This window comes from Euleptes europaea, chromosome 9 (genome assembly GCF_029931775.1).
Source record: "Euleptes europaea isolate rEulEur1 chromosome 9, rEulEur1.hap1, whole genome shotgun sequence".
In the NCBI taxonomy this organism is placed as follows: Eukaryota; Metazoa; Chordata; class Lepidosauria; order Squamata; family Sphaerodactylidae; genus Euleptes; species Euleptes europaea.
In genome coordinates, this window is record NC_079320.1 from 31,742,305 (window position 1) to 31,758,834 (window position 16,530).

Below are 16,530 nucleotides of genomic sequence, written 5' to 3' on the forward strand. Positions count from 1 at the left end.
CGAGACCTCCTCTTTTCCGTGGGGATTGAGTCAGTGACCTGACATGTAAAGCACACCCTCTAAGCAAATTCTCGCAAAAGCTGTCTGAGGAAATCATGGTTGCCTAGCTGGACACCTTCGTGCAGTGATTAACAGTCAGAGCTACGTTACATATTGTGCCTTTCCTACAAGGAAAGCACTCCCTTTTATGCAGCAGCACAAAGTCCAAGTACAGATTCTCATTCCTGACTTTTTTCAGTGGAAATACGCAACATGGAATTTATACCTTAAAGTAATATTGCAGTTCTTCTTGTTTAAATCTAGAGGGCACTCTGAATTTAATTCAAGAGATAACGAAGCATTTCACTTTGTTATCCTAAAAGACATTTAAAGTTAATTAAAAATCAAATTAAAGTATTAACCTCCCAGGGTGCTATGAGCGTTCTTTTAATTTAGCATTAAATTTCTTCTTTATTACATGGCTAAGTAAACATCTATAAATATGTGTGAATAAAAAATAATTTCTACTAGAACACAGAGGAACAGTTTGTTTGCTTGCTTGTTTTAAGGTGGGTACCTGGCTCTCACTGGGCCTGCATTCAGACACCACAATATACCAAACCGTAGTTAGAGTTGATGTCTGAATATAGATATAGTCCAACAAAGCAGAGCCTGTTGGTTGATCCCAAATGAGATTTCAGACTAGGGTTTATAACTGGTCCAGTGGTGACTATGAAAAATTATCAGGATGGTTACTGGAAATTTGGGTTAGGAGATGGAGACACAAGGGGGCATCACTGCAGCTGAAGGTTGCTGTTTGGCAAGGAAAAGCATCTGCTTTCAAGATTCCTTTTAACAGCAAAGAACCATCCAGAGCACTATATCAATTTTATTTATTTATTTAGGATATTGTAACGCTGCCTCTTCAGAGTCCTGTTTGAGGCTGCTCACAATTAAAACAACTTAATGATGTAAAACAAACAAATAAAAAATGAGCCATTGAGCTTTTTTCTTTTCTTTTTTTGCTGTCAAGTTACAGCTGACTTGTGGCGACCCCTGATGGGGTTCTCAAGGCAAGAGCGACGTTCGGAGGTGGTTTGCCATTGCCTGTCTCCACGTCACCACACTGTTGTTCCTTCGAGGTTGCCCATCCAAATACTAACTAGGGCCGACCCTGTTTCGCTTCTGAGATCCGATGAGATCAGGCTAGCCTGGGGCTATCCAGGTCAGGACCCTGGATTGGGCATAAACAGCATAAAAAGTATCCATAAAACAGAAGCAGACAGTTTAAAAGCTGAAAAAAATAAAACCCCTAATTGAAAGCCTGGGTTTAAAAAATATGTTTTGGCCTGGTGCCTAAAATAAAGTAAAGTAGGCACGAGGTAAGCCTCAAGGGGAAGGGCATTCCAGAGATGACATATCGCCACAAGAAATGTCCTGCCTCTAATCACCACCACCTCACTTCTGAAGGAGGGGGCACAGAGAGCAGGGCTTCAGAGACAGATCTTAATTGGTGGGCTGAATAATACAGGAAGAGATGGTCCTTCTGTACCCTGGTCCCAAGCCATTTATGGCCTTAAAAGTAAGAACTGGTACTGTGGATTGTGCCCAGAAACAGATGGGTAACCAGTGCAGATTTTTCAGCACAGAGGTGATACAATCCCCATAATGAACCCCTGACAATAGCCTGGCTGCTACATTTTGGACCAACTGGAGTTTCCCAACTATTTTCAAAAACAGCTCCATCTAGAGTGCATTACAGTAGTCTGACTTGAATGTGATCAGAACATGAGGTCACCATTCCTGACATCTGCAATCTGGCCCTACCTAGAAATGTTACAGTCCACATAATCTCTAATTCCTCACTCAGTGAGGAAGGCTGGCTTTAGCCCTGCCCCTCCCCAATATGCACACTCTAGGGTTGCCAACCTCCAGGTAGTAGCTGGAGATCTCCTGCTATTGCAACTGATCTCCAGCCGATAGAGATCAGTTCACCTGGAGAAAATGGCAGCTTTGGCAAGTGGACTCTAAGCACTGAAGTCCCTCCCCTCCCCAAACCCCACCCTTCTCAGGCTCCACCCCAAAAACCTCCCACCGATGGTGAAGAGGGACCTGGCAACCCTAGAACACACAGTTCCTGCATTTAAAGTTCACAGAGTAAATTTCTACAAAATATGCAAAGGTAAAATTTGCCGTTGAATCTCAACTGATTCATGTAAAGTGCCATCAAGTTGCAGCCGACTTATGCCGACCCCTTTTGGGGTTTTCATGGCAAGAGACTAACAGAGGCGGTTTGCCAGTGCCTTCCTCTGCACAGCAACCCTGATATCCCTTGGTGGTCCCCCATCCAAATACTAACCAGGGCTGACCCTGCTTAGCTTCTGAGATCTGACAAGATATATGCATCTATATCAATGCATTATAAAATAGAGGATTTCTGTCTGAGGTTACCTTTCTTTGACATAAAATTTAAAATATTAGAGGGGGGGTAGATAACAGAATATGAATGTCCCTGCTAACAGTTTTAGAAACAGGCAACAGATAAAGTGGATACTTTTTATTAGTGGAAGGGTTGCTTAGAAGAAAACCAGAATTCGGCACAGTGTTGAAAATTTCCTTCAGGAAACTTCTAGTGTAACATGAAAGTTTGTATAACCTTTTCAATCTAGGATAAAGACAGCACCTGCTGTGATTATGATTATGGAAGAGTTCATGTGCCCAGATATGGAGAACAAACAATATTGGTGGAGTTTATACATAGGATTGTCAAAAATGCACGAAAAAATGTAACTGCTGTATCTCAGCCTGGAATTAGGTTGCTTTAAAAATAACCCCTCTCGAGAAGAGGGCACTGTGGCTAATGTAGATTATGGAGGTTTAAAGTATATATGCATATAATCTATACAACAAAGAAAAAATCAGTGCCATTTTTCTTCAATAACGATTCAACCAAAACATCTGCTTATCACCCCATAAACGTCTCTGTGCTTCTGCTCCCCTCATGAAAAAGGAATGTCGCTTTTAAAGAGCAGCCTAATAGCCAGCAGCTGTTTGGCTGTCAAATTCCACATCTGGAGTGGTATTATGATGTTAATGTGGATTGGACCCGTTGTTTCCTAATAGCTTCTGCTTAATTTTTAAGAATGGTAGAAATAACCAAAAAAGGGGGGGGGGACACATGCTGTTCCAGCAAACATCTGGTTTTCAGAAAAAACAATACCAAAATGCCCCAATAATTAAATAAAGCTGCAGCTATGATGTGTTCCATTATAACAAAAAGCAACTAACAATATTTAAAATCAGGGTTGCATTTGACTGCTCCCAATGCAGTCTTTAAATACTTTGCGTAATTGTAACTTTGGAATGAAGCTGCTCCTGTAGGGGGCAGTTAAAGAGAAAGCCAGTCAGATAGAGATGTGGATGCTACCCTTCTTTAATCTGCTAAATTATTTGGGCCCTTGGGCCTTTGCTCCCCTCCACAACCCCCACCAGGCCCCAACAACAAATGTACAGATAAACAACTAAGAAGCTTTTTAAAATGTTTTTAAATGAACTAATTTGTTCAAACCAGTCGATGAACAATTATCTTCTCCAGGCAGGCAGGTGGGTTCCAGTTAGGGTTACCAGGTTTCTCTTTGCCACTGGCGGGAGGTTTTTGGGGTGGAGCCTGAGGAGCATGGGGTTTGGGGAGGGGAGGGACTTCCATGCCATAGAGTTACAAAAATTAATTCGATGTGAAGACCAATTCAAATGTTACACCTACATTGCATATCATTAGGCTTGGGTGGTTCTGAACAGTACTCCTGTGTTTTTGATGCTTAATAGAACTAGCAACTGGTACGCGGCAATCCTGTACACACTTACTTGGAGGTAAGTAGGGCTGTTGAATTTAAAAAAATTCGGTATAGTTCGGATTCGGCTGAATTCGGCCCATTTAGATTCGGGATATGCCGAAGTCCGAACTCCCCACTTCGGGTCTGTGTAATTCGGCGGGAATTCAAGGTTCGGGGAAAAAATTTGGCCGAATAAAGCCATTAAAAACACAACCGCGCCTTTCCGTGGCTCTGGGGGGGCATTTTTGGGGGTAGAGGTCCCAAACTTTCAGAGGAGCTTCAAAGGACCCTTCTTGCCAGACCCCCCAAGTTTTGTAAAGATTGGGTCAGGGGGGGCTGAGATATGGGCCCCGAAAGGGGTCCCCCCCTTAATGTGCATCTCTGAGCAGAGCTTGCTGCCCACACACAAAGCTCCCAGCCCCGACAAACAGATGATGAGAGCAAGGGCGGGGCAGGTGCTAAGAACTTTGCAAAGCAACACAACTGCAAAGCAACACCTTTGCAAACATGCAAAGGGCGGGGCAGGTGTGAAGAATTTTGCAAAACAATACAACTGCAAAGCAACACAGGCACGCAATGCAACACCTTTGCAACAGTGCAAAGCAACACCTGACACCTGGGAGTTTGCAAACCATGAAAAGGGACAGAGGCAGCTAGCTATGCATAATGAGCAGGAGGGGGTGGAATTTCTCCTTTTGCATTGGACTTGGGACCAGGCAGATGCATTCTTTAAGTCACCATTTGAAAACCAGTTTTGAGCAAGCATCAAAATAACCTAACTGATCTTATGAATGAGGGAAAACCTGAAGACATAAAAATGAAGTCCCCCCTCAAACCAGGGAGAGAGAGACTGGAGGGGGAACACACACCCCAGGCAGAACCGGCAAAAGCCCTCTTTGGCTTCCCCCCCACCCACAGAAACTGCTCCCTCCCCACACACACACAGACTCTGCTTTCCCCCCACACATACACACAGAAAAGAAAAATTACACATTAAAGCCCCCAAAGGGGTCTTACTGTGGCTGTCTTCTGTTCCATCAGGAGGGGCTGGGAGGCTGGGTAATCCAATATGATTCCATTTGTATCCAATATGAGATCCATATGTATGCATCTCTCGAGGGTGATCCATTCATCCCAATAGGGAAAAGGGGAAAGCCCATATCTCGGGGGACCCTGACCCAATGTTTACAAAACTTGGGTGGTCTCTTAAGAAGCCTTGTCTGAAGCTCCGCTGAAAGTTTGGGGTCGGCACACCCAAAAATGCGCCCCCTGCAGCCACGGAAAGAGAAAAGGGGGGAGCCGATATTTCTGCCCCCACTGAACCCATCTTTACAAAACTTTGGTGGTCTCTTAAGAAGGATTGTCTGAAGCTATGATAAAAGTTTGGGGGCTGCACCCCCAAAAAAGCGCCCCCTGCAGCCACGAAAATGGAAAAGGGGGAGAGGAAAAAGGGGTGGAGCCCATATCTCGGGACCCCCTGACCCAATGTTTACAAAACTTGGGGGGTCTCTTAAGAAGCCTTGTCTGATGCTCCGCTGAAAGTTTGGGGTCGGCACACCCAAAAATATGCCCCCTGCAGCCATGGAAAGAAAAAAGGGGGGAGCCCATATCTAGGGACCCCCTGACCCAATGTTTACAAAACTAGGGTGGTCTCTTAAGAAGGCTTGTCTGAATATCCCCTGAAAGTTTGGGGTTTGTACCCAAAAAAATGCGCCCCCTGCAGCCACGGAAAGGAGCGAATGTGCACAAGCACCCCACACACACACACACAAGGATTTCCCTCTCTCTGTCTTTCCCCGGCGGGGCCGCACATCAGCTGATTCCTCCAGTACTCAATCCTGACTGATTGGCTAGAAGAAGACCCAGCTTGGCCACCGATTGGCCGGGGGAGGAGAATGCTGCTTACTGAAGGTTATGCTTCTTACTGACAGCCCCGAATTGGCCGGATTTATTCGTGAACTCCCGAACTCGCTGAATTCGGGGCCCCCCGGTTGCCCACCATTTTTGAGTTCGGTTCGTCCCGAACTAAAAACCACCAAATCAAGGGAAATTCGGCTGATTTTCAACAGCCCTAGAGGTAAGTCCCAGTGATTTCAGAGAAACTTGCACCCAAATAAACATGCATAGGGTGATAGCACTTCAAAATTTATGTGACCATACTGGATTAAGTGTAGTCATAATGGTATATATACTACATGTGTGTTACAACCACCCAAGCTGCACTCCTAAGCACAATTTCCTGGGAGTAAGCCACGTTGAATAAAAAAGGAGTTACTTCTGAGTAGACTTGCTTGGGATTGTTCCTACAAAGTGGTAAAGGGAAACCAGTACATATAACACATGGGGAAGGGAGTCCACTGATGTATACTTGCCGCCAGTAGTAACCCAGTTTTACAATTGAAAACATTTTGCCAGCACAAATCATACTGAAATGAATAGGATTTGTATTCATGGAGCAGTTTCAGTTCTTTCGAAGTATCACAAGGCTAACAATAATTAAAGTAAAAATGTCTGTATTCAACTGTTAATACCTTTCTGAATCAGCTTGTTGGCTAATACTCAAATCTAGAAGTTTCTGAGAGCCTTCGTCGCTGATTTTAAGCTTCCGGTAATCATTCTAGGGAAAAAGAACAGAGGGGAGGAAGCATTAATGTTAGAAAGGCAGGTTTCTTTGTTCCCTTGATTGTAAATGTGAAACCATTGTAAAAATGTGTGCCTTATGATTGCTACATAACCAATAGGAATCTATTTTTAATTAACAGTGCAACGGATTATTGTAATAAAACAACATTTAAAGACAATGGATTGGATCCAGCAAGCCTTTTCACTCAATTTTGACCAATTACTCTCCTTACTACAACTCTCATCTCGCATGGCTTTTGTGCATTCAGATCTCATGATCCCCAGCATAGCCTTTTTATGCTCCTTCCTTTTTTCTCAGCATAAAAAGGATCTAATTTTAAAAAAATAAGAAAAAGAAATTATTCTGGCATAGTGCCTAAGATTATCTCTTTTGCCTTAACAATCCTTATTCCTTTTGTCAGACATCTATTCATAACTACACAAACCAACATAATATAACATAAGCAAACTAAAATGAAATCAAGGTGAAAAAACAAAGGAAAGAAAGTGAGAATAAAAAGATGTTGGATAGAGTAATTCAGGATATGGTATTTTAGATTTTTTTCTCTCTCTCTCTCTCTTTCTGTCCATAGGATAGCTCTGTAAGGCACTGATTAATTACTGTCCCCCACCAAGCTTTTTCAGGGCAACTGTGTATCTGTCTTGCATTCTTGCTCTCAACACCTTTTGAGAGCAGAATATAGTTATACTAATTAAATCAAGAAAGAACACATTGTATGATTATAAACAAACTGCTAATATGCAAAAAAAAAAAAAGAAAAGAAAAGAAAGTTGAGAAAGCATGTTTTCATTTAACCAGACCTATTATCTCAAGTCCTTGAACCTCAAAGTGAACATTCAGGTTTGGAAGCTATTCAGAGAAATAAGCAAGAACTGTGCTAGCACCAATACACAGCAGGATACAATCGCTATCTCTTTTATGTGTAAATAGTTCTAAAAAAATATCAAATTAAATGCTGGCATTTATAATTTCAGTGGGAGCATAACTATTGCTTAAGTGTTCTAGTGTGTTTTGGCGCAACCTGTTACCTTTTGCTGTGACACAAATGAATCTAATTAGTTAACAAAGAGCTCCCGGAGTCTCCATTTTAAGATGATAAATAATGTATATGGAGCTTCTACCCTTTCTTGCCCCAATCACATATTTTTCTCAACTCTCTGCTCCTGAGGATGAGTCCCATGGAATTTTAAAAGTATGTGTTGGTCCTAATTGGGATATTGTTCCTATACTGCTTTAATTCCAATGCATGATAAGAATATTTTATAGACTGGAGTGTGTGTCAGTGCATTAATTAAAGAAAAATATGAGACCTTATGCAATGAGGTGCTCTAAATAAATCTTTGTACTTGTAGGTAACACATTTTATTTATCTAATTGCAAACATACCACTAGCACACAAAGATTATTTAATATTGCATTAAACTCTATGCTTATTTATTTTTATTTACCTTATTCATTTACTTTATGTGCCTTTCTTGCAAAACAATGTAATCATATAGCATGAGACAAAAACATGTTAAAATTATATCAAAACTAGACCATTTGTTCCTGCTACAATGCAGGTTTAGAGGGCCAAAGTGAGGGCGTAATTACAGTATGAGGGTACCTATTGGGTTTGTTGGTTGCAATCTAGACATAGATAGGGTTGCCAAACTCCAGGTACTAGCTGGAGAACTCCTGCTATTACAACTGATCTCCAGCCGATAGAGATCAGTTCACTTGGAGAAAATGGCAGCTTTGGCAATTGGACTCTATGGCATTGAAGTCCCTCCCCTCCCCAAACCCCGCCCTCCTCAGTGCCTGTCCTCAAAACCTCCCGCCAGTTGCAGAGAGGGACCTGGCAACCCTAGATATACAGGCTCAGTTTCTCGGAACTATTCTGAGACTCACTAAATATGTGACAGTTACGAGTCTCGAGGTGAGATTATGTTCATTAGCAGCTATTGCAAGGATTACAGCCATGAACGTTTGACTATTTGTCCTAGAGACAACATCCTCAAATTATGCTTCTCATCTATTTGGTGCACATCTGAACAAACAGAAGACAGTAATAATCCAAGAAATTAATTGTGCTGGGTTTTCTGTTCAGGCACAGTTGTTTTGGAATTTGGAGAACGCCTGGGGATTAATCAAACAAAAGAACTGAGATTATGTCCATTTCCACATCCTGTGGCAGCCGTTTTGTGGTTGTACTCACCTCCCTGTATCAGAATTCCAAAGGTGCCCACAGGCTTTACAAGGCAGGGGACCCCTGGATTAGTGACTTTTTTTTTTTTAAGTAAGCTAGAATTTCACAGAGCCCGTTACTCCTATTGTTACAATGGTATATCAATATAACAATATTTTACTGCCAATTTTTTAAATTACAAAAGCACCTGTGGCCCTGGGATGGGTAGGTTTGCCAGGTCCCTCTTTATCACCAACAGAAGGTTTTTGGGGCGGAGCCTGAGGAAGGCGGGGTTTGGGGAGGGGAGGGACTTCAATGCCATAGAGTCCGATTGCCAAAGCGGCCATTTCCACCAGGTGAACTGACCTCTTATCGGCTGGAGATCAGTTGTAAGAGCAGGAGATCTCCAGCTACTACCTGGAGGTTGGCAACCCTAGGGATGGGGTAGGCCACTTCTGGGGGATAGGGGCAGGGAAACCTGCCATGTGGCATCTCTACTACACTGGTCTGCAGCCACACCAGTAATGGGGAAACCACACAAGCCCCTCGCCATAGATTAACAGAATATGTATGTTACAGAATATGTATGTTATTTCATATGGATTGCACGTGTCCAAAGAGATATACAGGTAGTTATAGGCCTATCTCAAGAAAGCTCGCTCCTCTTTTCCCACTAACAACTGAGCTACAATTCAGTATACACAACTGAACGACAGCTTTCCATGCCCCACAGCAAACCCTTTAGGAAGGGTCAAAGTTCTGTGTGGGTGAACGCAATGCATGGAGAAAGCGGGATTATGCTCCCTGGCACATATCTAACCAGGTCCAGTAGCTAGAATTTTCATGGCAGGGTGGCACAAGTAGAGAGGAGGGTTATCAGGTCCCCATCAACCCAAACCCTGTGACTCCTTGGGAAGGGCCTGATGATGTCATGGGCCGTGTCTAGTGATATCATGAGGTGGAGCCCAGTTACATCAAACTGAAAGGGAGTATTAATAGTAGCACTTCCACAGATCTCTAGATATGCATGATGTGAGATCTGGGCATAGGCACAACCATGTACCTATGAAGATATGGACTATTTAGCAGATTTAAAAAATAAAAACAATACAGAAAATAAGTATGTGCTAAATCAAAGCCTGACGAATGCTAGGCTCCTGGTTTCGCTGATGCTCAAAATTTCTTAGTGGTCCTAGAATTTTCAGTAATGATTTAATTGGAGCATTTTTCAGCAATTCTCAGTGGAATACTAGATCTGTGAATAGAGGAGGATTGGGTTTTATTGTCACAATAATTAGAATATATAGTCAGTAAAATAATTAAGCTGAAACATGAGTCTGCCTCCCAAACGTTTGCACTGGCTCCTAGAGGCAAAGAAAAGTTGTCAGGGCCAGCACAGAATCTAAAATGTAGCTGAATTGTTAGTGCCTGATTATTCTTCTCATCTCCAGCAACTACCACAAGCAGACATAAATGGAGGTAGAAAGGTAGCACAGAAAAGGTTTAAATAAATAAATATGGGAAATTCTTGAGTTATACTTGCATGCAAATTGTTCTGCCCAACAACCCAGAAATTCATGCCCTAACACAAGGCAGATAGATGTGTGTGCATTAGGTTGCCAGCTCTGGGTTGGGAAATTCCTAGAGATTTGGGAGTGGGGGGGGGCAAGGTTTAAGGACAGGAGGGACCTCCATGGGGTAGAATACCATAGAGTCCACCCTCCAAAATAGCCACTTTTTCCAGGGGAACTGCTCTCTGTAGCCTGGATATCGGTTATAATTCTGGGAGATCTCCAGGCCCCACCTGGAAGTTGGCAAGCCAATCCGTGCAATGGGGAACAGCACTCTGCAAGCGTGAATCTCTCAAGATTCAGAGAAGGGTTTATTCTTGGCTCAGATCCTCCCACAGATCTGCAGTGACTAAGAGGGGGCGTGGCATAAGACTGCCTGGATTCTACCTCCGCTTAGCCTGTGGTTTTCTCTTTAGCTGCTTTTTCTGTAGTCTGAGGTTCTGGGGTTTAAATCTGTCGATTATGCCTCTTCAGTCCTTTAGCCCTAATCCCAGATATTGATGGAGGTGAGGTCAACAACGTGACAGTGGTTGTTCATTGGTGGGTAAAAGACATTCTGTGTTTGCCCAGAAACATACATTCTTCCTCAGAGGGATTACGGCAAGGTACTTGCAGTTATTGATGAGAAGCAAATAACCCAGATGAAGTGAAACTAGGTATGAATTATTATTATTATTTGCTCCTGCCAACCCTGCCAAGGCTCCCATAGAGGACATAACTCCAAAATATTCAGCTCATTCTGAGGATTGGCCCGCCAGGAACTTTCCCTGTAAGTTAAATGGCCAGTCCACTTATTGACTATATTCTCTTTTACACAGGCCACCAACAGATACTGCACAATAAGCCAGCACTTCTTTCCCTCCCCCAATAAAAAATAAAAATAAATCAGCATTTGGAAGGGAATTTGATTTACCCTATAAAACAGGAGTGGGAAATAGAATTTTGTCAGGTCCGGATTTCATTAATCTCTGCAAATGTTTATATCCTTTTTAGGGACAGTGGTCTTTGGTGGGTTTCTGCCATTCAACCCATCGCCAAATGTGTGTGTGTGTGTGTGTGAACACACAAATGCACACATGCACACATTTGGGGGGGATAATTTCTGTGCTTGAACGTCTTGCAGTTAGTTACATCTGGTGTTCCTACTGGTGCATGTAATGCTAGTGTTTTGTCACTTCTTGTCAGCAAAACAGCCTCATAAGCTTAATGAGAAAATATTGCTACTGACTTATCTCCCAGTATAACAACCCTGATAATTAAGCCAAACAAGTAATGAGATAGAAACTGCATTTGTAAAATGGAAGATTAATATTATTGTTACAAGTTTACTTTCCCTCTTTTACTCTCCTGCCATCTTGATCTTCTGATGCTTCATGTTAAAACAGAATCTCTGGTTTGTCTCTTCTTATTGTGCCTTTGCCACAATGTTGGGGAACCTTTTAAAAATTGTGTAAGCATATACAGATGTGCACTGAATGTCTTCTCGGCTTCTTCCAAGATTACTGTTGATTCTAAATGGAGAGTAGATTTATCTTAACTCTGATGCACAGTTTTTTAAAGTTCACCCACGGCCACAAACTACCAGTGCAGAGCCAGTCTTCTGCTCTTAACCAGATATTGGTGAATGTGTCTGAACTGCAGCTATTTTATAAGAGTGTTAAACAGCCTACTAAATTTTTTCTTTAAAAAAAAAAGTAAACTGAAGTGGGAAGTTTGACATACATCTGACAGAAAAGAGACTTCAGCATTATATACTGGTAGGGCTGAGGAAGCATCCCTGAGACAAAGATCCTTGGTTTGAGGACACGGGTGTTACAAATACACAAGCCTGTTTCTGTGAAATGATGGAAGACCAAGGCCATTTATGCATGGCTGTTTCCTCGCAGTCACCCCGCTGACTACTTCAGGGCTTTGCTTTGATTACGCTTGCATTTTCCAACTGTCAGAGGTCGCCTCACTCTCCCCGTGTGTTTCCGCACATTTTGCCCATGTTTTCTGGATTTGTGTCTAGCCAGCATCCAGAAAACGCGGGGGGAATGCATGGAAACACACAGGGAGAGCAGGGTGGCCTCCGCCGGTCAGAAAATGCAAGCATAATAATCAAAACAAAGCCCCAAAGTAGTCGGCGGGGTGACCAGAAGGAAAGAGCCGTGCATAAATGGCCAAACTATATGAGAGGGTTTTTTGGGTTTTTTTACACCTCTTGGATGATAATTTAGACATTTTCATTAAGAGTATTTCACACCTCTCCATGTATATATATATATTGATTTGAAAAGCCCACCTTTAATAGCTAGTGTAGCATATTGATGAAGAGACAAACCTAAGAACCACAGAGTTCTCAGTCCAAATCTCACAATGCCTGCTAGGCACACCAGGGTCTCTTTGCACACATGTGTGTGTGTGCGTGCACATACATATATAAACACATGCACCATCCCTCTATCTACCATATTACAGAGGGAGAAAAATACCAGCCTAACAATGCAGTAGGGTTAAACAGTTACACCCTTCCAAGTCCACTGAAGTCATTGCACTGTCAATTATTTTGTTATTGAAGTGATGATATATGAGCTGATATACAAAAGTACTTTGAAGACTCTGAAGTGCTGAAACTTGTGATATATTATTATTATTTCCATCTACTTAGTAAATATTACCAGCAGGAAAATTAATCCCCAAGTACACCTAGTAGTAATCGGATGGAATACATATTTAGTTATGTTGAAGTGTCTCTGTCCCTTTTTCTGCTGCCCAAGTACCGGTAACTGAAATGGTTTCAGTCTTTGAAAAACTGACTTGACTAACAGCTTAACCAATACCTTTAAACTGCTGGCGTTTGTTTTTCTACTTAAACCACTGAGGCTCGACTGATTTAAATTGAAGTGCATTGTGTTTTAAATAAAATATTTAATCTCAGTCATATTCATAATTGCTGATGACTCCAGTATATTATGATCATGTGTATGTCTTACAATGATCTCTAAGTGTGTTTATGTGAAAGTCAGTTCTGGTGACATGACCATAGCTTCTAAGCAAATAGCCACAATCTAATACAAAGTGAATTCTATGAACTCCCTCCCAAACAAACACATCTGGGTTTGGGCTTTTAAATCCACACGCTTATTACCAGTAGTTCCACTGGACTTAAACACACTTATCTCTGTGTTGGATAGTCATCTATCTGTTTAGGATTAACTGTATCCAACACTTGTAACAGTCTGCAACTTCTTAAATGTCTCATCTGTTGAAGCTACTTGGCCGTATTTGTCCTGGAAGGAAAAAGTATATTTATATGTCACCTCTTTTACCGTCTGCAGCAGTTCAAGGTGGCTTACAGAAACTGTGCCAATCAAGCAATGTACAAAACAAAGTAAAAAGTTGACCATCAGGCTAAAGGGAAAACGGCAATTGTACTAAATTATATCCTTGGTAGGATCAACCTAAATTCTAAAAGAGACATACTGTTCTTCTGAGTAAGCTCTTCCTCAGGCTGGATTTACCAACCGTCAGTCCTTGATTAAAGCACTTTAAATGCTTCAGACATGCATAGTTATTTATGTAAAACATGACTATGAAAGATTCTGAAAGGTGGACAAGCAGAACACAATTAAATAAGAGAACAAGGATGAAACCTTCATGTACTTACCATGTTCGGAACTAGATGTCTTTTGGTGCTCCCAGACACAACCACAGCCTTCATCACAGATCTAGGTGCTTCGAAGGTGTGTGTTTATATATAATATATATATCAAATGTCACGTTTTCAGGGAAATCCCTTTCTAAAGTATACACAGATGAAACACTGCTTAATCATATCACACAGAAGTACGACCTACTCAGTTTAAATTGAAAGTACACATAACGAAAGTGAACAGAGGATTCCCTCACATTAGTTAATGCTCTACGGAACAGAAGCAAAAGTCAACCAGAGGGAACTCCGTGGGAGAAGCAAGTGTCCTCCTGTGACGTGGGGAAAGGTTGCATCAAAAGGTTGCCCCCACCCTCCAAAAATGGGACAACACACAAATATTGTCCTTGAAGTGGCACAATTTACAGTAAAGTTATATAAGTCACAAAGCCATTTCTTGGAATCATGCACACATAGCTGGGTTCAGGTTTCATCTGATTAGTGGCTTATCTAAATAACAAGCTCTAAACCCATTGACGTAACTTTATATGCTTGTGATATTGACGTAATGAGTAGCACCTCAAAAGGGGCAAATAGCACATATGATCCTGAAGTGTAGGAAAAGAGGCTGCTTTACAGGAAACAATATAGCTCCTTGCTAGAAGTCCAGTCCTTGCATATTTCCAGTCACGTTATAGCACACATGAACCTACCTCCTAAGAAGTCAGACCATTGGTCCATCTGGCTCAGTATAGTCTACCTTGGCATCAGCTTTCCAAGGATTTGGTCAGAGATCTCTTTCAGTGCCTGCTGTCTGAGATCCTATACCTAGAAATGGTGACGATTGAACCTGTGCATTTTTCACAAAGTCATGCCCCCTTCTGTATATTCAGCTTATCAGAAAATAACCTGCGTAATGCACTGACTTATAAAAGTTGTCTCCACTGGTAATAATAAACAAACCAAACATTCTGATTCCTAATAATTGGGTTGGATCTAGACTAAATGGGCAATTTTCAACTGTTCCCTCTTCCTGCTGCAGAGCAACTCATGCAGTTCCTTAGGGTCCCCCATCCTCCAGGAGCAGCATTTGATGAATATCAGTGGGCTTCAGTAGGAGAGGAAAAGCAGGAAAGTTCCATTCCACTGATGGAATAATTAGGCTGGATCCAACCCATTTATCTTCAGTATTTCAAATGGTGAAAGTATCATGTAGATTTTCTAACTGCCCTATAAGGTAAGCTAGTATTATGATTTCCATATTGCAAAATGGGGTGGCGGGGGAGAGATGAAGAGAACAGTGGCTTGCTTAAGGCCATTAATGACTGACATGACACTCTTAAGTTAAGGGCCCCTCACACACAACACAGTAGCAAACCTAGGTTTCAACAGAAACCAGGTGGTCTTGAATTTGATTGAGAAAACTTCAATGTTTTAAAATGCATTTGCAGCATTTATACTTTTTACATTTTAGCTATGCATCTAGAAGTATAAAATGTGGTGTGACCCCTACTTACTATGCTATACTAGGAAATAGCTTGAGAAGAGAAAATTGCAGGAGAGAAAACTGACATGTAAGTTTTCATTTGTTAAGATCCCCTGTGAGTGTAATCCATAGTGCAGCAAAGTTGATAAATGTTGCAATTATATGCAATGATCAATGATACGTGTCTTTTTTCCCCATGGAATACTTTCCATATAGAACAGGTGTAACCTGTAAAGCAGAATCTAGCAGGAGTGGTAATCATTGTGGAAACTGAGTCTTTATGTGTGTGTGTCTGTATGTGTGTGTGTGTATAAAACCATGCCTGACAATTATATTGATATATATTAGTAGGGTTGCCAACTGCCAGGTAGTAGCAGGAGATCTCCTGCTAATTCAACTGATCTCCAGCCGACAGGAAAAATCTTAAGCAACTTTCTGATTTGTCTTTCTATAAAAAAATAAAAAATGATCCCACTTCTCATATCCTATCCCTCTTGCAAACAACAGTGTCCGATGCCTTAGCTTTGGATTACATTGATAAAAGAACAGCTGATTTTTTGGTTCCCACTCAATACAGAGCGCCTATTTTTCATTCACTTCCCAAGATTCACAAATCTCTCACACACACCCCCCCGGGAAGACCAATCATCAGTGCAGTGGGCTCTATTTTGGAACCCACTTCAAAGTATCTTGAATCCTTTTTGCATTCCTATTCCACTGATACTCCTTCTTATGTTGCAGACACCAGGGACTTTATTAACAAAGTGGAAGGACGTGACATTGCTCCTACTGAGGTCTTTGCCACTTTGGATGTTTTTGCACTATACACAAACATTCCTCTGGATGAAGTTCGAACAATTATTCAAACTTGCCTTTCCACCTGCTCTTCCACCATTCCACCTACTCACTTTCTGCTTTCTTTACTTGACATCATTTTTGAGCATAATTTCTTTAGGTATGGTCGTCAGTTTTTTCTGCAGGTAAAAGGGGTTTCAATGGGCGCAGCATGTACCCCATCAGTAGCAAACCTATACATGGTGCAGTTTGAAAAAGAACATCTTTTTCCTGCAACCTCTCCCTTTCATACTCATGTAGTTTTTTACCATAGATATGTTGATGATTTATGTCTAATATGCAAATCTCAGGAATCATTTAATTTCATTCTTGATTGGATCAATACCTTGAATCCACATCTCAAATTCACTGGTCAATTTCATGA

At 41.6% G+C, this 16,530-nt stretch overlaps 1 protein-coding gene across 1 annotated transcript in view; it reads right to left on the minus strand.

Annotated features, from left to right (window-relative positions):
- The window catches only part of TNIP3 (TNFAIP3 interacting protein 3), a 49,634-nt gene extending 35,737 nt beyond the window's left edge, over positions 1-13,897 (minus strand). Inside the window, 2 exon segments of the mRNA XM_056855027.1 lie at positions 6,344-6,429; positions 13,844-13,897. Coding sequence (XP_056711005.1) covers positions 6,344-6,429; positions 13,844-13,897 — 140 coding nt within the window.
- Positions 13,898-16,530: the final 2,633 nt, after the last annotated feature.